At 34.9% G+C, this 24,289-nt stretch overlaps 1 protein-coding gene across 4 annotated transcripts; it reads right to left on the bottom strand.

Moving 5' to 3' along the window:
* Nucleotides 1-1,453: 1,453 nt before the first annotated feature.
* Nucleotides 1,454-11,770, bottom strand: LOC111193936 (sterile alpha motif domain-containing protein 3). Of its 4 annotated transcripts, XM_049472918.1 has the most exons (6): nt 11,470-11,770; nt 10,327-10,363; nt 5,949-6,914; nt 5,360-5,527; nt 3,965-4,060; nt 1,454-3,286 (listed from the first exon to the last, which is right to left on the bottom strand). In XM_049472918.1, the coding sequence occupies exons 3-6, from the start codon at nt 6,897-6,899 to the stop codon at nt 2,987-2,989; spliced, it is 1,515 nt and encodes a 504-aa protein (XP_049328875.1). In that variant the 5' UTR covers nt 6,900-6,914; nt 10,327-10,363; nt 11,470-11,770; the 3' UTR covers nt 1,454-2,986. The 4 variants fall into 4 exon arrangements, with proteins under 4 accessions (XP_049328875.1, XP_049328874.1, XP_022532176.1 ...); XM_049472917.1 differs by lacking the exons at nt 10,327-10,363; nt 11,470-11,770 and having other exon boundaries at nt 5,949-7,552; XM_022676455.2 differs by lacking the exons at nt 1,454-3,286; nt 3,965-4,060; nt 5,360-5,527 and having other exon boundaries at nt 6,827-10,243.
* Nucleotides 11,771-24,289: the final 12,519 nt, after the last annotated feature.

Raw genomic sequence — 24,289 nt, 5'->3', positions numbered from 1 at the left:
GAGTACGCTGTGTGTGTTTTGCTGTTGCTTCGTACCAGTGAGTGTGGATAAATGCTAGTGTAAATGGTTGTGTGTTAAAAGTGATTGTAAAGCATCATTGGTTTCTAGAAAGCTGCTATATAAGTGTAAATGCATGCATTAATAATGAATTATAATCCTCCTGCTGATTGATATTTTTCTTTATTTCTTTATTCTCACTGCTTTTAGCAGCTTTGTTTATTGTAAGAGAGTTGTCTACAGACCTAGGCCACCTCCAGCCACCAGGGGGAGTCCTCATTCCAACACTGGAGCCAGTCAAGCTCAAAGCCCAACACCTGGGTATTGCATAAGTGTGAAGTGGAATGAAAGTTTTCCTCCATTCTTCTTTATAAATCAGCTGAAGATCAGTCAGGTTGGATGGAGAGTGTTGGTCTGTGAACAGCAGTTTTCATGTCTCTCCACAGAAGATCAATGAGATTTAAGACTGGATCATTCTAACACATGAATATTCTCTGATCTAAATCATTATAGCTCCACTGTAGCTCTGGCTGTATGTTCAGGGTCATCGTCTTGCTGGAAGATCTCAAGTCTTTTACAGCCTCCAACAGCTTTTCTTCTTCCAGGATTGTTCTGTATTTATTTATCTCCATCCATCTTCCCTCCATCAACTCTGACCAGCTTCCTAAATCTGTCCCTGCTGAAGAAAGAAAAGCTCATCCCCACAGCATGATGCTGCCGCCACCATGTTTCACAGTGGGGATCAGGGTGTGTTCAGGGTGATGAGCAGTGGTAATTTTGCTCCACATATAAATGTAAAAAAATGCTGTAAAAATACAGCCAAATTGCCACAGTACAATACTGTTTTTCTTAAAATACGGGAATACTGTCAATAGTAACGCTTTATTCACAGTATTACCGTATTTTGACAGCAACTGGCACAAGTAAAACATTTTACAGTAAAGAACAGTATTTTCCCAAAGCCATCCTCAGGAGATGTATCCAACTGCACAGCCGGAGAGCCACCGCAGACCTATCTAGACCTGTGGTTTTAGACCTGCAGTTCTACACTGTAAAACCCGATAAGTTCAATAAACTCAAAACTTTTGTTGTAACTGATTACCTAATAAATTTTAAATTCATGTTATATATTTTTTGAGTACAATTAACTTAATAAATATATATACATATAGATTTTAAATTAAGATTTTTCTGAACTTATATTTTTCATTTTCAAAATCATTTTTCTCAAGTACTATATACTACATTGGTTTTAGTAATAATTACATAAACATATATTGTCCCCAACTTAATCTGAACACAAAATATATGATTTTAAGCAACTTATTTCTTTTAGCAAAATCTACTCAAAAGATTAAAGTGCACCAAACTCTTAGCTAATCCTAGTCAACATTATTTCAACCAGTTACTTAACAAAAATCAACTGAGTAATTAAAAAACCATGAAATTACACACATTTCAAAATAAGTTATTTATTAAAACTATAAAACTCTGCCATTTCAACGGCTGTACAATTTAAACAGACTGCCTACTGATGGCAATAACAAAAAAGCCATTTCAAAGGCAATATTACATACAACAGGCTGCCATTTCAAAGGTATAACACAAACAAGCTGCCTATATTAAAGGAAATTACACAATTTAGAGAGAAGAAAAAAAAAAGGCTGCCATTATAAAGGCAATAATTGTTAGAGTTGAAATATCCCGTCACAATAACTTTGAATTACTGTTCAATAATGCCTCAATTGTTTTTCTAAACTGCATAACACCCATTATACTTTTGTAAGCAAGAAGTTACTGTTACTGCCAATCAACCCATATATCAACTTTAAGTATTATTATTATTAGTAGTAGTAATAGTATTAGTTATTATTATTATTATTACTATAATATTAAGATAATTTTCTTATTGTCCAGTAAAAAAAATGTCATAATGACGGGTCCACTTCTATAATTAAATATTTAATTGTAAAATATATATATATATAATAACAATAATGGGGGAAAAAAGCATTTAAGCAATCAGAATGGTTGCTTGGTTCAGTCCTTCAACAACATTTCAAAGGCAATGTAACATACAACAGGCTGCCATTTTAAAGGCAATATAACAGCACAGGCTGGCATGTCAAAGGCAAATATGACATTATAAAACAGACTGCCATTTCAAAGGCAATTATAACATTAGAAAACAGGCTGCCATTTCAAAGGCAATTATGACATTATAAAACAGACTGCCATTTCAAAGGCAATAACATTATAAAACAGACTGCCATTTCAAAGGCAATTATGACATTATAAAACAGACTGCCATTTCAAAGGCAATAACATTATTAAACAGACTGCCATTTCAAAAGCAATTATAACATTATAAAACAGACTGCCATTACAAAGGCAATTATAACATTATAGCACAGGCTACCATTTCAAAAGGCTGCCATACAAGTCCCAATTCCAATAGAAACCACACTTACAGGCTACCAATCCAAAGGTATAACACAAACAAGCTGTCTAAATTAAAGGAAATTACACAATTCAGAGAAAAGAAAAAAAAGGGCTGCCATTATAAAGGCTATAATTGTTAAGAGTTTAAATATCCCGTCACAATAACATTATTGATTTACTGTTCAATAATGCCTCAATTATTTTTCTAAACTCCTTAACACCCGTTATACTTTTCTTAGCAAGAAGTTACTGTTACTGCCAATCAACCCATATATCAACTTCAAGTTTTTTTTATTAGTAGTAGTATTAGTTATTATTAATATTATTATTATTATTATTACTACAACATTAACATAATTTTCTGCAACTTATATAATGACCCTAATATTGTTTATCAATCATTTTTGGGGTGATATATTGTCCAGTAAAAAATTGTTATCATGACGGGTCCACTTCTATAATTAAATATGTCCCTGTAAAAATATATATAATAATAATAATAATTGAAAAAAAAAAAAAAAAACAGCAATTAAAATGGTTGGTTGGTTCAGTTTTTCAACAACTCATTTTTCAGATTGAGCACACATGGCTTTAGTGGTTTTCCATCATCCAGCAACATCAGTACTTTCTGGACAAATGTGAACATGTGGATGAGTTTCTTTGGGTATTGTAAATTAAAAGCATAGATCAAGCCAAAGGACACAATGAATGCATCAGGCAACCTGGGAAGATCCCTCACAACAACTTCTCCCTCAACTACAAGGAAGAAGCTGTCAGAGCTGAAGTAGTTTTCACCAGTGGTGAAAAGGGCGACAGGAGTGTCGGCGATGTCTGGCTCTTCTTCATGCTGCAAAACACATGCAATAGACAGGTGTCAAATGATAAATTGTAGGGTTATTATTGCTCAAATCAGACTTGTATACAGTTTCATTGTAGACCAGTCGTGGTGCATTGTATATTAGGAGTTATTAGTATGTACATTGATATTGGTTCGTGAAACAGTTTTTAAACAATTCAGCAAAAGCCTGACTGACAGAACCATGCATGTTGCCCTTTTTAGGATCATTTTAAGTGACAGAGGCATTCAAGAATTTATAAGACAACAGGTCAGCTAGATCCCTTATTCACACATGATAAACAAGTGTAAATGTTCATGTGTCTATACTGTCCACTTGCAATCTAACTGCCCAAGATGAATTTAAAACTAAGTTTTTTTTGACACCTGAAACCTGCACCAAGGTTGATGTTTTTATTAATGCTGTGTGACTCCTGCAGTCGTATATTTCGGCACAACACTGCTTCTTTTTTTTGTTTTTTTAAAATAACTTGACCAGATTTATAAAATATTCACTGAAGTAGTAGACATGTTTTATCCCCACACAATATGGTATTTTTGCAAGTCTATCCTAACACAATTCTCACAATTACATGAAATCCTGGAAGACACATTTAAGCTTGTTTACTTTATAACGTGTTGACTAAACTGAATAAGTCTTAATTGATATATACTTGTGACACTGCTTACATTGTAAGTCTTGAAGAACTCTGAGGCATCCTCACGCAGGTAAATAGGAAGTGCACGAAGGAACAAAGTGCGTTTTGTGTTGACATCATTTTCCTCCTTGATTGACAAATCAAAATAAATAGTTCATTAAGTACAGTCTGTTTTAACAAAATCATATCTATACATCACTTATCCTCTTAATTTAATTGGGTAGTACAGTGGTTCAGATCCATATTATTCCACATTTTTGTATTAACTTTACAAATATTAAGATGATTATTTTTAAAATGATTACATAATTATGAATTCATAGCTTTTCAAGCCAACTCTTAGGAACGGTCAACATTATTAACTAACAAATTGATTGACACATTCAGCACTGTGCTTTAAACAGAAATAAGGATGAATATTTTTGTTAGACAGGGTTAATTACTTCTGTGAGACAAAATATGAGAGACCATTCCAGTCACTATCCCAGCACTTAAATCCAGGATAAGCCTTCCCTAACAATTATTTAAATATGTGCTTTAAAAAATTTGCTAACATCCGAGATGTTTAAGGAAAAAATGAAAATGTGCATTAAGACGCTGATTTTGGGTTTTCATTAGCTGTAAGCCAAAATCATCAACAATAAAATAAATAAACTCTTAAAATAGATCACTCTGTGTTTAATACATCTATACAATATGAGTTACACATTTTGAACTGAATTACTGGAATATGGTAACTTTTCAATGATTTTCTAATTTTATGACCAGCACCTGTACGTGCCAAAGCACTACACTACAGCACAGCTACAGACCATATGGCCGCAGTAATACGTTTAAAGCAGCATCAGCCAAGCATGTCAAAAGATCAAACTGGTGAAAGTGTTTGAGCCGCACTGGGGAATCCCCTTGTGCATACTTCAGTACACTCATTGAGCCAGAACTTTATGAACATGAAGAGGGCAAAAAAAGTCAAATAATTATTCAATAATTATTTATCTGCTGCGGCCCAAACAACCGGCGTAATGTTGCGTGACTGACAGCGGAGTGTGAGGAGCGTTACACACACGCAGGCAGGTACTCAAGTATGTAATGTTTCAGGCCAGAGCAAAACCACAAGGGATTAGTGGATTAATGTATAAATCATTCTCAACTGCAGCCAATCAGATGCTACCTTTTTTACTGTACAATTTTTCAGATATAAAAATAATTATACATTAGATATTAACAATTACAAAAAATAAAAAAGGTTATTAAGAGTATAAAACAAATAGCCATGATCCGATCCGTGAGATACGTGATAATCCGTTACACCCCTACTGATAATGGTGTACTGATTTGTTAGATGGCTTTGCTCTGCAATACTGTGAAAAGTCTTCACAAAAAGTGATCAATAAAGTGCTGTTTGCAAGATACATCCCAAACATACCTGGCGATCATAAGTCTCAAGTAGCTTGCGTAGCGCCAATGCCATCTTGCCGGTGTGTAGTGCCTTCTGCCTCAACAAGGCGATCAGTCGTGGTGTGCAACGGTCCAATTCCGAGTAGAACTGGTTCCTCAAATTCACGTTGGTTATGCGGTGGAATTCCGCAAACACCTGCAGGGACACAAATACGTAAGTATTCTATAAGACATGTGTCAGGCACCTAACTACTAGCACACTACAAAATTTTGGTCAAGTTTTCAGTCACTGACCTTTTCTGTTGATTACAGACAAAACACTCTTTGGTTAATAAAAAGTGTTTCTAGAGAGCAGCCAGATGAGTCTGCAATTTCTCACTGTTAAAATATTATAATGCATGAACCTATGTCATCAGTCGTGTAGTGTGAATGGCACAACACCCTGATGACTTAAGTTATATAGTGTAGACTATATTAGCTATATATTAGCTATAGTTATTGTGTGCTGCAAGAAAGGTTATAACATTTAAACACAATTAAACAGAGTTTGGGTGAGATTTTGTGTAAAAAATAATAATAATTGAGTATGGCCACACTAAATTTAGTACAGTTATTACCTGTGACTCCATTCGTAGGGCTGGCCAGCTCGTCAAAATATCCTTCACCGGTAGATCTTCCTTCACAATATCTTGCCGACGAAGAGCAAAGGACGTCTGCATTAGTTTTGCAATCAATACCTGGTTTCTCTCTGCCTTTTCAAGTTCTTGTACGATTTGAAGTTGTACGTCTTTCAGAGTATCTTGGTTCTCTCCCTTGGGAAAGTTGGGCAGAAAGTTAACCTCAGAAAGCCGGGCTCGTTTAATACTGGAATGGGGGTGATCACTGTCAGGATTATTCTTGCTCCTCTTTCCCACATTGACAGACACTTCTGCACATCCAGACCTGGCCAGCTTTGAACGAAAATTCCCCATCTTAAATTTCAAACTAACTTTCCATCCATACCAACCAGTGTCACTTCCAAGCTCTCTGAGGCACGGATGTACGGTAACTAGAGCTTCAGCTGCCTTCCCCACTTCCTTGTCATTTGGGTAAGGTTTGAAGCTGTGCATCGTTTCAGCCATTTTTTCCAGGATGTTGTGCTTTTGGGCTCTTGATAATATCAGTGGCTTTCCAGACCTGTTTCCTTCTTCAAGTACGTGTTCAACTTCAAAAGAAAAAGTTGGCACAGGAAAAGAATCAGGCCAGCTCTTCTGACGCAGGGTCAAAGGTGCATGTGGAAGTATGTCTGTATCAGAACTTGCAGTTGAACTTTCATCACATTCCGCTCTCACTACTTTCAATGTACCCTTTTCTGGCAATTCTTCCATGTCCACAAGGACACTAAGTTGTCCATCAAAGTCAGGATCCTCATACTGAAGGTCGAAGTCACTATTCAGTTTTGGCTTGAACTTCTCTTTCATTATGCTCTTCAGTTCTTCAACTGACTTTGGACGCTCATTTAGAGTGAGCTTCATGGCGACGTCTGTGGCAATATGTACACGGAGTACAATTTTTTGTGGAGTAGCCATCTCAGTGCCAATGTTCTGTTTCAACACACAATAAAAAGATACATGCATTTTGATTAAAGCAAATTATACACTGACTAGACTAATATGAACACCACCTTGTTTCTATACCCATTACACATCTTTGGAGCTCCACTAAGCATATATGACATTGTAAACTATTCAGTCCAGCAGTGACAGCACTGTGCCGTCTGATCCACTCATATCTCTGGGGTCCTAATCATTGAAGAACAGAGTGAAAGCAGGATAATAAAGTATGCAGATCAATAGAAGGACTACAACCTGTGATTAGAGATCTACAAATGGTCCTATATGATCAGTGGCGCTGAAAAAATGGTCATAATGATTGGTATACAGTGGCGTGAAAAAGTATTTGCCCCCTTACAGATTTTAGTTTTTGCGTTTTTGTTATACTTACAATGTTTCAGATTATCAAACAAACTGTTTTTTATATTTACTCAGGTTATATTTGTTGGATATTAAAGTTTGTTTGATAATCTGAAACATGTAAGTATGACAAAAACGCAAAAAGAAAAGAAATCTGTAAGTGGGGCAAATACTTTTTAACGCCACTGTATAAGGATGTCTCTTCAAACTGCCATCATCCTGTGTAATTCGTGAAATATACATACAGGAATACATGTTGTATAATGTGATCTACACTAAAATGTATCGTTTCGGTGTAATGAGTAGTCTTCCTTGTGTGTTGTAGGCAGAGAGAGGTAGTTGGTCATTGAGCTGCGATACTGTGTGAACTGTCAAACTCCCTGGGAAAAGTTCATATGACCGCAGGTGTTCAATGTAGTGTGATGTGTGTTTTTGGCAAAGAAAAACAACCTCAGTGTTAACAAGAAATATCTGTTCAATTTTGCAGAACAGAGGCAGTTCTCCCACCTGTCCCACTGACACAAACATTCCCACATCATAATCAGTTCCATCAATGTTGACCCTTGATGTGCTGTAAATCATGCTGCTGCCTGTTTTTTGTACAATGTATGCCTTTGCAATATCAGGAAGCATCGACACCATCACAGATGAGACCTTAGATGTCTGCTGGTGTGGCTTAAAGAATGACGGGGCACTGAGATGGTATGCTACCATGTGTTGATGCCTGGTTGCTAATGTATTTAGCACATTCTTAAAGTTCTGTGTGTCCTGAACAACCCGCTTGAAAAAGCGATGTTTGCCCTCGAATCTCATTGTCCACAGCTGGACAACTGGCCCAAAACAGCGTATGAGATCAGGGTAATGCTCAAGGTAGTGATGTTTAGGGCGGAGTGAGAAACGAGGAAAAACCTCCAGCAGCATCCGTCTATGGTCCTGTATCTTTGTCTGCAAATACTGAATTGTTTCCTCTGTAAATGTCAAGGATAGCCCCAACTCAACTATCTCTTTCAAATCCATGAGAACTGCCCATGCTCCATCTCCTTCTGGAATTTTATCACCAATAATCAAAGGGAGCAGTCTAAGCAACGTGGAATTTTCATGACCATTGCCGCCTATTGTGTTCTTTACAGTGAATGTTTTTGGGATAGGCTTTGGTTTGTCAACATTATCTGCGTGCTGGTATGGAAAAGACAGAATCCTTTTGTTTAAATACTCATGAGTAAAGTATTTGCAACGGATCATCTCCCCTATACACAGGGCAAGTTCTACGGGCACAATGCCCTCAAGAAGATCATGTAGAACATCAGGTGGAAAACCAGTGACTGTATGAAAATGTTTCAGTCTCTGGTTGAGAACACAATCTCCTTGAACCCCACACTGATCCTGACTTTCCCCATGCGTCACAGCATGCACATCGAAATCGTGGCTGGCTTTTGTCCTCAGACAAAATTCCCCACTTCCAACTTCACAAGTGTGCATTTGATCTTGAGTAGCTTTGCAAAATCTGCAAAAATATTTTGCCCTGAAGGACTTTGTAAAGCCTGCTAGAGAATGTGCAGCTAGATTGTCAGACACTACACACATGACAGTCCCCCGAACTGCCTTACCAATGGACTCAATGAATACACCGTCTTCTTCTAGAGTACAAAGGTCTTTTAACAGAGGAGCAAGTACTCTCTCATAGCCAAATTTCTGAATGTCAGAAACTTTACACAAAGTTGCTAGCTGAATCACATGCAAGGATGACCTGTATTTAACAGGCAGATCAGCAAGTACCCAGTACACTGCACTTAACTTGTGGATTTTCCTTGAAGTGCCAAGTGGGTTTGCTATTTCAAGGTCATCAGTGTACAAGATGAGAGGCAGTGTTAAATCCTCTGAAAAAGACAACAGCTCATTGTCTTTAAAATAGGACCCATCTTGGTGACTCACATAATGTCCCTTTGGTGATGTTGTTGTCTCTTTTACTTTGTCCAGAATGTCTGTATGTCTGAACATTTCCTGAATCATTTCAAGGATTGAAACATGCACAACTGTGTGTCCTGGCTCTAGCACATACTGCGTAGGCACAACTACTGGGAAATTTTTCTCAACGTAAGTCTTTCGTCTCTTGGCCGAAGATAAGTCTTGGCCTTCAGCTGTTGAACTGGTCAAAATGTTACTGTCCATAACAGCACTGACTACCTGTTCAATAGATGCTTCAGTAACAGGAACGTCAAAACTTTGCAAGACATCACTAATAGTCTTCTTGATGAGGGGCTGGGACAGTGCAAATATCTGAGATAAATGCTCTATTATTTCCTGAGTTGCCATGTTGGATACATGGAGAACAGTTTGCATCTTTAGAAACAATGATGCCAAGTTGCGTTGCAACTCTGCTCTCAAATTACCAGCATCACATTGACTTTCAACCTCAAGAAGGTCTAAGGAGCCTGAGCTCTCACACTGAGTAGGTCCTTCGTCACAGTCAGCAGAGGATGTTGCTGGAGCACTACCACTCTCAGCTGACACCACACTATCATCATAGTCTGAACTACCCATGTGTTTTCTACTTTTGTGGGCGTTAAATGAAGAATACACATTTGTGCGGTAATTACAGTTCTTGAATGGGCATGGTACCATCTCATGTTTTCGCAAGTGACTTCTCAAATGACCAAACAGTGCTTCTTCAGAAAAGGGCTGCTTACAGGTACACATGTGGCATGAGAAAAATACATGTGCTGCTTCTTCTGTTTCTAATCTGCCCACATTCTTATGAGACCGTGACAAATGAGCTTTCAATGCAGTAAATGAATGAAAAGTGCAAATACAATCGGCATAAAGACACGGCAAAGGGCTAATTCTTGAATAATGACTATGTTGCAAACGATAGTGCATTAATAATTTTGCCCTGGTATCTAAGGATACAAAACACAACTTGCAGTTCCACGCCATCGAACAACGCCATTGAACAATCTGACCTAGAAATATAAATGTGTGTAAAAATGTGTGTAAAAACAAACGCAAGATATTTTAGAAATATTTTTCAAAATTCAAAACGTACCTTAGATGACACTGAAGGAAACTGTTGGCACACAATCCTGCAGAAGAAAAAAAAAACATTGATGAAATAAAATCTAATTTAGAGGTTTAAAAAAAATAATTTGATGCTGATATTTTATTTAATTACAAAATCCTAGTAAAGGGATGATAATGTTCATGTTAAATTGAACAAGCAAGTACAGAAATGCAGAATTTCCTGTTGTGAAAACTGAATTGGGTCTTCAAACAGAAATTCTCCACACCTAACGTTACGAACTAAAAACAAAGAAATGTAAAGTTTTGTATTTGTTTCTAACTTGTTTTAGCGCGCTGATTTGCTTAAAAACAAGCATTTTATTAATTTTCGTTGCCAATCGTTCATATCGTTGTGCATTAACTAAGTTACATAGTAGGGCTGTGCGATATAACTAAAAACTCATTCACATATCAACCATTTTATATCCCGTTAAGAATAATGACATACATTTTATCTAAATTGTAAAAAAAAAAATACTGAATTAGCTTAGCGCGAACAATTTTCTTACCGTGACTCGGTCTCAACGCGAACCGCTTAGGAGTACCTCTCTTTCGGCCAGCGGTGCAGGAAACACCGTGGTTCTTAGCGGGCCTAGCGCTCGTAGACCGTCTGTGCGTTTTGTAACTATCTGACGTTTGTAGACGGTGGTGCTGCTTGCATTGGTTGTAAACTCTTGCATGATTTCATGATCAGGTCGAGTTTTAACAATAAATGGCAACGTTTTTCGTTCTCGAATTAGCCGCTGCAGCTAAACCGCGCCAACTAACGCGCTAGCTAGCTAGCGTTAGCTAAATAACTATCATGCTATAACCAGGGCACTTAACGATAAGGAAGGAAGCCAATTTTACATAGTTAGGTTAACATTAAAACACTTAACGGCTAATAGAAGCAGGGGTGAGAAGTTTCAGGGAAGTAAACGTATTTTTGTTGACGACTGACTGGCGAGACCTAGCTAGCTAGCTAACCTAGCTTAACTATTTCAGGAACGATATATAGTGCTAGCTTCGTTAGCTTACAACTAATGCCACTTTTACCAAGCTGATACAGTCATATATTCAAGTTTGGAAAAACTAAAGACGCCCAAACGGTGTGTTTTCTTAATTTCCGTATAAAAAAACAGCTACTTACCCGTTTAGCTCGAGAACTTATTTCGGCTCTCGCCCGCTAACGCGCCGCCATCTTCAAGCACCGTGAAGAGTGAATCTGGGACACCAGTCGTGGTTGGTGACGTCAGGAAATGCGTAACGTCGTATACTCATAAATTATAATGTTATTGACAATCATTACTCAAAAAAGTGTACTAATTTCAAATTAAAACATAACGAAACGTTCAGACAGCTCAAAACCTTAATGCTGGGTTAACTAAATAACAAGATTTGATTGTTACACAAATAAAGTTTATTAGTTAACAATACTGTTCGGGTTTACAGTGTAGATGTGCCGTAGTTATAGATGTGCGCAGCCAAGGGGCTTGGAATGTAACATGTAATATACAGATACTGTTTTGGTATGTCGTGGGAGCAGACTAAGGAAAGAGATGTTTGTAAGCAACAATAATATATGATAGCTTGTAATGTCTGATGGTCATTTTTATAATATCATAATGTTTTAGTATCATAATGTAAGTTAAGTAATTTTTGCTGATTTTTAATACAAAATATGCCAGTAATCCAGTAGTTGTGTGTTTAAATAATTAAAAATAAATTAGACAAGCTGTGTGTGTAAATGACCAAATTAATCAAAACTGTCCAAAAAAAAAAGAAGTAAAAAATGAGGCTTACTAATTTTATTTAAATACAAAATGTGGTGTAAATGTTACGGGAGAGGGAGGTGTTGGATATTTTATTTATATTTGTTTATGCAGATATGTTTATATTTAGTTTTTTATTTGATTAATCATTATGAATGTGCTTTACTATTATTTATATTGCACTCTCGTTTAGTGACATAAAAGGGTGTGCTTGTGGAACATATATTTGACTGGAAAACAGGTGGAAAAATAAATGATCTTAAAAGAGGTGTAGAAAAAAAGGCGGGAAGGAGAACAAAGGAAATGCCACTCTTGGCAAATACAAACGAGGAGAGGAGCTGGTCATTCAAGGATGGATGATTAGTCTTGAGGGTCGTGTCATTTGTGAGGGCATCCTACATACGTTCTTGACCGGGTTTGCAACTTTGTTTGCAATGTACTACGTGTTCAATCTGCAGTACCAGGAGGAGGCCTCTTGTACTTTGGAGTTTATTCAGAGGTAAGACACATTGTTTCTTATATCTGTCTTTTTCTTCCTGAATCACTCTAAAAGTCTGAAAACTGAATGCTATTTTATACTGCTGTATCTCCAGACGCTTCATTGGGATAAACCCAGAGAGGGGTTCAAAGACGATCTGGGGCAAGGTGGTCTCAAAGAAGACAGGCAAAATCGTCTACAAGAAATCTCAGGCAGTCAATCCTCGTGTCTCCACACTCCTAAAACATCTCATGGACTTTCAGTGGGACTTCATTTAAATGTTCACACACTCACACTATGCTCTCTCTGATAGTAATAATGATTTTTTTTAGTTTTTTTTTTGCATTTTTGTTTTCAAAGAAACATTTCAGTTTATTTTAACTGGCCTCTACCAGAAAACAACACTTTTTTAATACTTTTTTTGAGCTTGAGAATGAGAGGGGTTTGATGGCCAGATTGTTTATATAACTCACTGAGTGTATCTGCTGAGGTTGTTATTATACTGTGATTTTGTTTAATAAAAAATGTACTATTACATATTTAATGCTGTTTTTGTGTTTATTCAATTTAGCTTAATTTGTAATTTAGAATACAGCACAAAAACTGTAAAAAAATCTGTAAAAAGCTGGAAGTCTTGCTGCCAGTATTTTACTGTATTTTGTCAAATTCACGGTATTTTCATGTTTTGAATAAAACAGTAAGAAACTGTAATTCAGAATACAGGACAGAAACTGTAAAAATTACGGTAAAGAGCTGGAAACCCTGCTGCCAGTATTTTACTGTAATTATACAAGGACATTTCTTACAGTGTGGTCTTCATGATGCGGTTTGTTCACTAGTGTTCACTAACAAACCACTGAGGTCTTCACAGAACAGCTGTATTTATACTGAGACTGAATTACACACAGCTGGATTAACTCTATTAACTCATTTAGACCTGAATTATCTCCAGTGATGAAAAAGTGAGAATATCGTTTTTTTGATCTGTAATGCACAGAAAAAAGACTCTAATGTTCTACTTGTCACACCTTAGCCATACACTTCCTGTATCGGTCATGTGATATTTGTTTAAAGCAATACACGCACCAATACGGGGTTTCACGCTTGTGCGCTTGGCGCAGTGCTGACGCACCAGTGTCGTTCATCCCATCACTACTTAGTGTTATTCTAGTTTTTTCTATTCCTAAGTTTTTGCGCTACCCGTGTTTGTTTTCAGTTTTTTCATTTATCTTGTTTATTAAATTAATTGAAAAATATATATCAGCACTTACATTCACCCTCCTCATTCGTGACGCTACTGTAGAATCTATATAAATGCAATTAACTTAAATATTGAATGTTTTTTTTTATTACCGTTGCATTTGATATTTAATATTTCAAATATATATATATATATAATTAGTAAAAATGAGCTGTTACTTTGCTCTTAATGAATGGCTCTAGTACTAAACTACTGTTTTTTATTCCAGTGTTTTTGCCGTGGGTGGAGCCAAGTTACTGTTTCATTGATTTATAAACTTGTTTATTGGCTGGATCATGATTTATTCTGATGGACAACAAACAGCTCTCAAATAGTGTTCATAGTGTTATTTACAACAACATATTTTAAAATAAAGAAAATAAATGATGTCTATTGTAATGAATGCAGGTCTGAAAGGGAAGGGTTCACTTTTCCAGGGACTTCTGAAGGCAGTTGTTTGCACTGGTGTTATGTCATAGTTTTCGTCAACGAAGCTTTTTTTTTAAAGACGAAAACGAGAAGATAACTAAATGTAATGTAAACTGTGACAAAATGACTCCATCTCCAGTAAAAACACCACTAATCTTTCAGCTTCTGCATACCAGAGTCACACAGATCTCCATGCAGAGATCCGCGTTTTAATACTAATGTACTAAAAGACTCCACTGCTGTTCTGTATATTAATGTTACTGATACAGATTAACTCACTCATTAATATAAGATCATCTGTTTAATCCCTCAGTGAGAAACATATAGTGTTACAGCAGGAACAGGTCAGAAAGGAAAAAGATGTAGCGAAAATATAACAATAAAATAAGTGAATCTATGAACCCAAAAGTCTGTGTAAAGTTTCTTACAGCACTTTCTCATCAGTTTCTCACTTTAACTCATGAAGTCTCTCAGTACATCCTGAGAGCATCTCTACAGCACAGTGTGTGAAGGTGTGTTTTTGATCTCATTTATAGACTGTAGCTCCAGTAGGTGTGCTGGGTTAGTGCTGGAGATAAAACTAGATCATTTAAAAGCTGTTTTTCCTCCACAGCTCTGTTTAAACTATAATTAAACTATTCAGATGTTTTATGACCTGATTTCTAGAGCAAAATTTTAAATGTAATATATTAATAGTCACACACCTACAATAATAATAATAATATACATTAAATCATATATAAATATGAATATATTTCACATTCAAACATTAACAACATTACACAACTGGTTAATAAATGTTTAATATTTATAAGTGTGTAGTTAATCATTTACATTTACACCCTTTACATTTTAGTCGACTAAATTGACTGTTGTTTTAATCGACTATATTCTTATGATATGTAGTCGACTAAAACTAAAAAGATTTCAGATGACTAAATTATGACTAAAACTAAATCAAATTTTTTTGTCAAAATTAACACTGGTTTGCACTTGATTTTGGGGGTTTTAGGGGTTTTAGAGCAAAGACTGAATACTTTTGCACGTCACACTTTTCAGATTTTTAATTTGATAAAAATGTTGATAACCATGTATCATTTTCATTTTGCTTCACACTTATGAAATACTTTGTGTTTGTTTATCACTTAAAATCTCATTAAAATACATGAGACAAAGGTTCAAGGTACTTTTGGTTCTGCAAGGGGAAGCACGTAGTTTTGTTTTGAGAGGGTGAGTGAAAGTGAAAGTGTGTGTGTGAGTATATAAATGAAACTCAGCTGCTCTGTTCACCAGAGTGAAATATACTATACACATACACTACAGATACTACAGCTACCTCTCTACACAGGTAAGAACCTCAACACTGCACCTATACTACTATCATACTGTAGGAGGGGCTTTTTATTAACAGCACTGTTAAACATGGGGTCGGGGGCATCAAGTCCGACAGTATTTACATTACATTACATTTCTTTTAGCGGCTGCTTTTATCTAAAGTGAGATTATGATAGTGATGTACATTACAGGGCTGTGCGATACTGCAGATAGCGATACAGCTATTGATCCAATACCAAGTAAATAATACAGGGACATTATTGCCAATACCGATACCAATACAGATACTTTGTACTACTCCTATCTACTTTTGTGTAGGGAGATCAATGTATCATAATTTATTAAGTGAATGCATCATCAATATGCAAATTTGAATGAAAACTTAAAACATTTGTAATTAATCATGTTTATAATGATAATAAAGCACAGAGCAAAGTGTTTTTTAGGCAAGAAAATATTTTTATTAAATAAGCTTGCATTTGCAATTAACAAACTCAATTTTTTTCCCTAAATGTTTCTTTTAACAGTTAAGATAAAATATGTATTCAGCCATATTTATATTTCAGGTTTGAGGCATAACTCATATATTTTTTGTTGGTAGCATATCTATTTTTCAGTTCCAGTAAAATAATTAATTTAGTTTTATTTCAATAAAATTTCTATATTCCCTATGTGACTGTCTGAATAGTCTATTAATCAGTCTGCTAAATTACTGTGATGACCAGTTACACTAAAATAACATCAGGGGAAGAAAGAAATGTTATAAAATGTTATAATGTTGGATGATGTTGGATGAAACTGCAGGGACATAAAGAACAGCTTGGATATTATATCCCTTCTTTATGCAGTTTTTAAAACAACAGAACAACTTAACTTTTAGACAGGAAAAAAATTAGAATTTAGGAATTTTATTGTACTTTACATTTATAAAAGTAATAAAAGAGTTGATTTCTATATTTCTTTAAGAGGTACATTTGTGTAAGAGTGATAGCAGAGATTTAAATTTGAACAAAATATAAATTGTGAAAACCATTTTATTTGATTTTTGAAGTTGTTTTTAAAGAAGTTGCAATACTTTAGGCCAGGGCTGGACGATACGGCCAAAATATACTACAAATTCCTATATCTTATATATGTGTGTATATATATATCAGATATAGGAATTTTTATTATATTTTGGCTTTATCGTCCAGCCCTGGCCTAAAGTATTACAACTTCTGTCATTGGTGTCACGTGGGTGGAACATAGCGATAGGCAAGTTTCAGGTAAACCCCCACACATCACTTCACAGAAACACAGTGAGGTCAGATATATTTACACTGTTCCATTCAGTGTTGATTTATAGCAAAGGGGTTTTTGTGACTCATAAACCTGTTTATGAAAATTCCATATAGTTATATATAGTATAATTAATAACATGCTAACATAATTTTGAACAGGGGTGAAGAGCTGAAATGGCTCTAAAATAATATCACAGTATTCCAGTGATATAAACAACACTGAAAAATATATTATTACTGTTGAGAATCTACTACTGCAACAAAATACTTTTTAATATTTTATATTTTATGTAAGTTTTATTCATTCATTAGAAACAAAAGCAAATTTGTACAACTTTATTGTTCTATTTTGTTCTATTTTTATTATTTTTGTTTTTTGTTTGCCTGTTTTTTTATAAAATAAAATAAAATTAAATAAATAATAACATAAAAATAATGTAATGTAACGAAACATGTACCACAATATTGGACTGCAGAATATTTACTGCTTATATTTTATGCATATAAACCGCAAAAATAAACAACAATTATACAGAAATGCCCTGAAAGCTTCATAGACTGCTTTTAATACAGAATACCCTTTTTCTCATGATATATATATTATTGTATTGTGATGAATAATGCTGTGTACAGTAATTCAATTAATTTGATCCCTTGCTGATTTTGTTCTACGTTTGTCCACTGACAAAGACATGAACAGTCTATTACTTTTTAATGGTAGGTTTATTCTAACAGTAAAAAATAAAATCCAGAAAATGACATCACATTGTATAATTGTTCCATTAAGAGTTCTGGCTCCTACAGACCAGTTAAATTTCTTGGCTTAAATTTGTAGAGAAGAATCAGAATAACTTGACTAGTAATGTTTAGTGCTTATTTTGGGTTCAAAATAAATAAATGACATATTTGCTGCACATTATTCAGTTTAATCTCTGTAATTAAATGTATAGTTGAGGCTGTGCTCTTATTTTGACAGTATGTTGAGGTCATTGGTGTCATGTGGGTGGAATGTAGGCTTCCTGGGTTTCAGGTGAACCCACACATCACGTCATAGAAACACCATGAAAATTCCATGTAGTTTAAACTATAACATAACAACTCACGAGTGTTAAGTAGGGGTTTCTGATATGGCTCTAAAATAACATCTAGAATAATATCACAATATTCCAGTGATATAAACAACACTGAAAAATATATTATTACATGAGAATATATTACTGCAACTACTGCTTATTTTGGGTACTTAAAATAAGGTGAACATTGTAAGTGAGTCTGAATAAGATCATATTCCTAAACAATCTTACACTTACGATGCTTAGTACGAAAAAAAAAAAAAAAGATTTATTGCCGTGAAATGAGATAATTTCACGCTAAGATTAATGTTATTGCAGTGTACAACATGGGCAAAACCAAAAAGCTTTCTAAGGATTTCAGGGACAAGGTCACAGACCTACACCAGGCTGGAATGGGCTATAAAATCATGAGTACGGTGCTGAGTGAGAGACAACTGTTGGTGCAATAGTAAGAAAATGGAGAAAATGTAAAATGACTGTTAATCAACATCGATATGGGGCTCCATGCTAAATCTCACCTCGTGGGGTATAATCAATCGTGAGGAAGGTGAGAGATCAGCCTAAAAGCCCACATCAGTGGGAGAATGAATGGAGCCATGGACCATAAACCTCCTTCAGGACGTTAAATATGAGTGGTGGCTGGGCTTTCCAGCAAGACAATGACCCAAAACATACAGCCAAGGCAACAAAGGAGTGGCCATCATCATCATCATCATCATCAGCTCACCAACCATGGTTTTAGAGGAGTATTATGTCTTGTTTGCAGAGGGATCAAATACCTATTTCTCTCTGCAAAATGCAAATACACTTATATAACTTGATTTTCTGGATTAGATTTTTGATATACATTTACCTACCCTTTGGGGAGGGATGGTTGTGGTTCAGGTGAACTGAATGTGATGGGTTGGATGTGGATGGGTTTTAAAAGGCATAGTAAAACATTGTCTGTTTGCAAGGCATTATATATTGTTACTTTAAATAAAAACTTGATTGCGTAAAAATAACCTGCCCTTAAAGTTATAGACTGTCGTTATGAGTGGACAAACTTACAAAACCAGCGATCAAATAATTATTTAATTCACTGTACAATCCCTAGTGTCGAGGCTGTGCAATACAGCAAAAAATACTGTGCATTAATTAAATAAGAACATATTGTATCATGTGATCTGCTCGTATGGTCTGCTTTAATGTGTTATTTCTCATCTTTGTTTTAGAAAAACACATCGTAAAAAGAAGAGTATAAACACTATGGCCTCACTTCTGTACACTACAGCTGTTTTGTTGTTTATCCTCTGTATAGGTGAGTAAACAACTCAACACCTCTTCTACTGAATTCTGACATCAGCTGTTTTAAAGCAGCGATCCTTAAGATTTGTTTTATTATTTTTTTATTGAGAACGGTAGTATTCCTGAGATGGGAAGGGACAGAATATTGTAATGAATGGAATCACAGCACTGCAGTGTCTTATGATGAATTTTCATTCGAAAAACAGTGTGGTCTGATAGGTTTGTTGGATGTAATCATTCTCTACATTTTGCAAGAATTTTATAAATTGACTATATTAATTCAACAATTTTATACTCAAACAACTACCTCTACTCTTCCACATGCTCTGTGCAGTTACACATTCTCACCAGAGAGGGCTCCAAATCCCCAAGTCAAAAAAACGTACAGACTGTCGCTTTAAAAGAAGCACTAAACAATATATATATTTTTCATTAATAATATGCTAAAATGCGTTTCTTTGAATTCATAAAACATACCAGTACTGCTTAAAAATGTATAATCATTTCCTAACCTTTAAAAAACAATTTTACTGTGGTAATTTCTGCCCCACCTCTAAACCCATACATCACCCACTGCCCCTTCCAAACTACTCAATTTTTCGTATTTAAGCTGAAGAGGGTGGAGTCAGCTAAAATCAGGAGGTTTAGTTACACTTTAAATTAGCTTTAAGGTGCATTTCTCGATGATACAGATGTGCATATGCACACATGCATCCACACAGCTTACAGTCTAGTTGTCTAATAGCAGGTTTGGGCTTTAAATGGGTATAAATGTCTAGTATTGAGCTAGGGTTAGTGTGGAGCTCCATCCAGTACTTTTAGATACTAGATAGATACAGTTACTCCAAGAAAATCAGGATAAACTCTTTTAATACCCTTAATTTAAGAAGAACCTGTGAATGATCAGGTGTCTCAATAGTTTCTATATGATATTCAGCCTATAAATCTCCTAATATTTCCAAAAAACCTTCTAAACTTGTTTTTAAATTTTAATGTTTCCACCTCAGATCCTCTCTCAGCTCAGTCTCCGATCTTCATGACGGTGAACGCTGGATCCTCGGTTGTTCTGCCGTGTGATTGGACAGCAGTCTCCAGCACTCCGTCGTCCAATCAGAACCTGTACATCGAGTGGAGAATGTTTTCTGAGACGGTGTTTGAGCGTCTGGGGGAGGAGCATTATGAGGGGGAGGGGTATGAAGGTCGGGTTGATGTTCCTGAAGATAAACTGAAGAAAGGAAACTGTTCTCTGGTTCTGAAGGAGGTTAAAGCTGAAGATGCTGGAGTTTATCAGAGTTACCTGCTGGTGAAACGGCCGAAAAGATCCCTACAGTCCAAAAGAGTCTTTATTCAGAGTGTGGAGCTCTCAGTACACGGTAAGGGTGTATAAAAATCTGATTATATAGAAGTATCACAATATTTTTTGTTTTTGAAATACTGTTTTTAAGTATCGATACTTAATTATTAGCTTAAATGTGAAGATTGGTGTCAGAAGGGGTTCAATTTGTGTTGTGATTAAACAGTGACCACTAGATGGCAGCATTGTTGTTTTATTCTATAAACTACAGACAACATTTTTCCCAAATTCCAAAAAAAATATTCTCATTTAGAGCATTTATTTACAGAAAATGAGAAATGACTGAAATAACAAAAAAGATGCAGAGCTTTCAGACCTCAAATAATGCAAAGAAAACAAGTTCATATTCATAAAGTTTTAAGAGTTCAGAAATAATCAATATTTGGTGGAATAACCCTGGTTGGTTTTTAATCCCAGTTTTCATGTATCTTGGCTTCATGTTCTCCTCCTCCACCAGTCTTACACACTGCTTTTGGATAACTTTATGCTGCTTTACTCCTGGTGCAAAAATTCAAGCAGTTCAGTTTGGTGGTTTGATGGTTTGTGATCATCCACCTTCCTCTTGATTATATTCCAGTATTTAAGTGGTTTCTTATTTTTCCAGAGCTGTATATATAATCTTATATACTAAATCTTACTTAGAAGATACTTTCACTTTATTTTAAGTAATTTGACTCAAAATAAGCACAGAAAGTCACCAGTCAAATTATTCCGACTCTTGTGTACAATTTAAGCCAAAAATAAGGATTTTTTGCTTGATTTAAGGCATAATTTAGACTTTGTGATTTTTTAATAAATTTTACTGAGAAATAATTGCTCACCAAATTGGCAGATCTTTTTGCTTAATTTAAGCAAATACATTTATGTCTCAATTTACATATATTTTATCTATTTTTCTAACACATCTGATCCAACCAGCAGCCAATCAGCGTAGGCCTGTCACAATAGCTATTGTTTATTGGATGATATTATCTAACAAATAATTGCGATTAATGATATTAATGTCAGTTTAAGGCCAATATATGCCCTAGATATTATAATACCACAATAGCATAGTGATTAAAATATCATTAAATTAAAAATGTGTTTTTTATTTATTACATTCGTTTTTAAAACAAAGTCGTCATATCTGTTGATTCACGTTAATAAACTCCTATTAAAGAAAGTCATCATATCTATATATTGAACGATATATTGCTAGTGGGGATAATTATTGTTACAGGTCTAAATCAGCTGATTAATAAAGACAGAGTTGAATTGAGTTGAATTGAGTGAGCTAGACTGGAAACAGTTTTCCCATAATTCAAAGCTGTAGAAGATAAATGTATAATCTTTTGTAGGGAAATGATGAGAGTATATCTGTGTTTACAATGAATATAATCTAAACTATCCTTTCTCTTTATTTTCCTCTTAAAGAAACAGCTGAAGAACACGTTGAGGAAAGAAATGCTGTATCAGGTGAGTCAACACCTCCAGTTTTACTAGTTTTATTCATTGCATAATAAAAAGTTACCAGTTCTTTATATTATATCAGATTTTTATGATGAATGGACCAACAGAAATAAAACTGTCTTTAAAAAAAAAATACATAAAATATAATAAAAAAATAATGAAGTAAAAAAAAGTCACATTTGTTATTTTGCATGTAGTACCATATAATGATGGTTTGTGGATGATCTGATTGATTAGTATAAAGTGCAGTATTAAGTGTGAACAGGTGTGTACGGAAACATATGTAATAATAACCACAATACCCCTAGTGAATAAAAGTGTATTAAAGTATACTATAAGCATTTTTATACTATAGTGCACTAAAGTGTTCATGTAGCCACTTTATTATTAATCAGTATATTTAAAGAGTGATAAAATGCTAAAACACCTTTTTTTGTACTTAATATACTTTAATTACAGTATAAACATAGTACAAAAGTCTAATAGTTAAATTGTGCTAAGTGTTCTTAACTGTACTAAAATGGAACTATTTTAAATATACTTGTATGAGTAAATATACTCATGTATGTGACCTTATATTTTAAATATGCTCACAGTAAAACTATAATACATTTAATAATGAGTATTACAACTGTATCACTATTACTGTTATACACCAGGTATATTGGATTGTATGTACTAAGAATTGATATTAAATATATGTGATCTATATTTACATTAGAGTACAAATATGTTAGGGCTCAGCCAGTTCCCGCAGCGGCCACCAGAGGCCGCCATAAACCCACCAAGGTGGTAAGAAGGGACCCGGCTGAGAGTTCATTAGAACAGGGATCATTAAGGCCACCTGAAGCCAATCACGCGTCATCAGCCTCAGCTGTGGTCCCGTCTTTAAAAAGGCGAGCTTCCAGCAGACTGCTGTCGCAGACTTCATGCCCTGTGACCGGTAAACGGTAGCTCCACGGAGCAAAGCTGAAAAGAAAAAATAAAAGAAAGCCTGCAAGGCTGAAAAGAAAAAATAAAAGAAAGCCTGCACAGGAAATTTGGCTGTGTTAAATCAACACTGTTAGTGTTATATTAACACTGAGGGTATAAAGTTTAACACTAACAGTGTTGATTTAACACTGCCAAATTTCCTGTGTGCAAGGCTGAAAAGAAAAGAAATAAAAGAGAGCCTGCAAAGCTGAGAGAAAAAAGAAAAAAAAGAAAAAAAAGGCTTGCAAAGCTGAAAAGAAGAAAGAAAAATAAAATAAAATAAAAATGCAAGGCTGAAAAGAAAGAAAAAAAATCAAAGAAAGCCTTCAAGGCTGAAAAGAAAAGAAATAAAAGAAAGCTTGCAAAGCTGAAAAGAAAGAGTAAATATATATATATATATATATAAGAATAAAGCCTGCAAGGCTGAAAAGGGAAAAAGAAAACAAAATAATAGAACAGAAAATAAAAGAAAGCTTGCCAGGCAAGAAAGAAAAGATAAGGGAAAGCCTGCAAGGCTGAGGAGAAAAGAAAATAATTTAATTTTCTTGATTTCTGTTTCTATTTCGGTCTTTATTTTATTTCAAACAGGCATTATTTAGTTAGCTTTGTTGCGCTGAAAGGGCGCTCTCTTGTTTAATTTCCCCTTTTTCTTTTATGCACACACAATTACAGTAAAACCCTTTTCGTTATATCTCTGCACTTGGCTCCTCCCACACCCCTACCATGACACAAATATATATGCTTCTCCCTGTCTTTTGTACGTAGCACACTTCTAGTTTAATTCTTTGGGTCTATAAATATATTTTAAAATATACTGTACTACACTTTTTAGCATGTTACAAATTTACTTAATTGTTTATATTAGTATTAGTAATTTATTTTCTTTGTAAAAAGTTACATGATATATTGCACTTTAAGTGAGTTACTGTAACAGCTGTATTTAACACACTTTGCTAAAAATGTACAAAAGTATATTTGGAAATAAGTATTTTACAAATATATTGAATTACATTAAGTTTACTATATAGTACATAATATTAATGTACTTGTAGACTCTTAGTGTAACTGGCCCCGCCTCCAGTCCTACCTCCAGTCCCGCCTCCAGACCCGCCTCCAGTGGAAATGATTTGATCAGTAATCAGACATTTATAAAATCAGATATAAATTGATGAATTTTAGGTTTTGGGGAATATTTATGATCAGATCATCCAGGATTCATTAATATCAGGTGTGAAAAAGCCTGTGCTGGTATTTTGCAATTTTATGCTAAAATTCTACCTCTTAACTAATGACATTTC

The sequence above is a fragment of the Astyanax mexicanus genome, unplaced genomic scaffold (assembly GCF_023375975.1).
Source record: "Astyanax mexicanus isolate ESR-SI-001 unplaced genomic scaffold, AstMex3_surface scaffold_31, whole genome shotgun sequence".
In the NCBI taxonomy this organism is placed as follows: Eukaryota; Metazoa; Chordata; class Actinopteri; order Characiformes; family Acestrorhamphidae; genus Astyanax; species Astyanax mexicanus.
The sequence above is the reverse complement of the archived record's forward strand: the minus strand, read 5'-3'. Positions and strand labels throughout refer to the sequence as shown.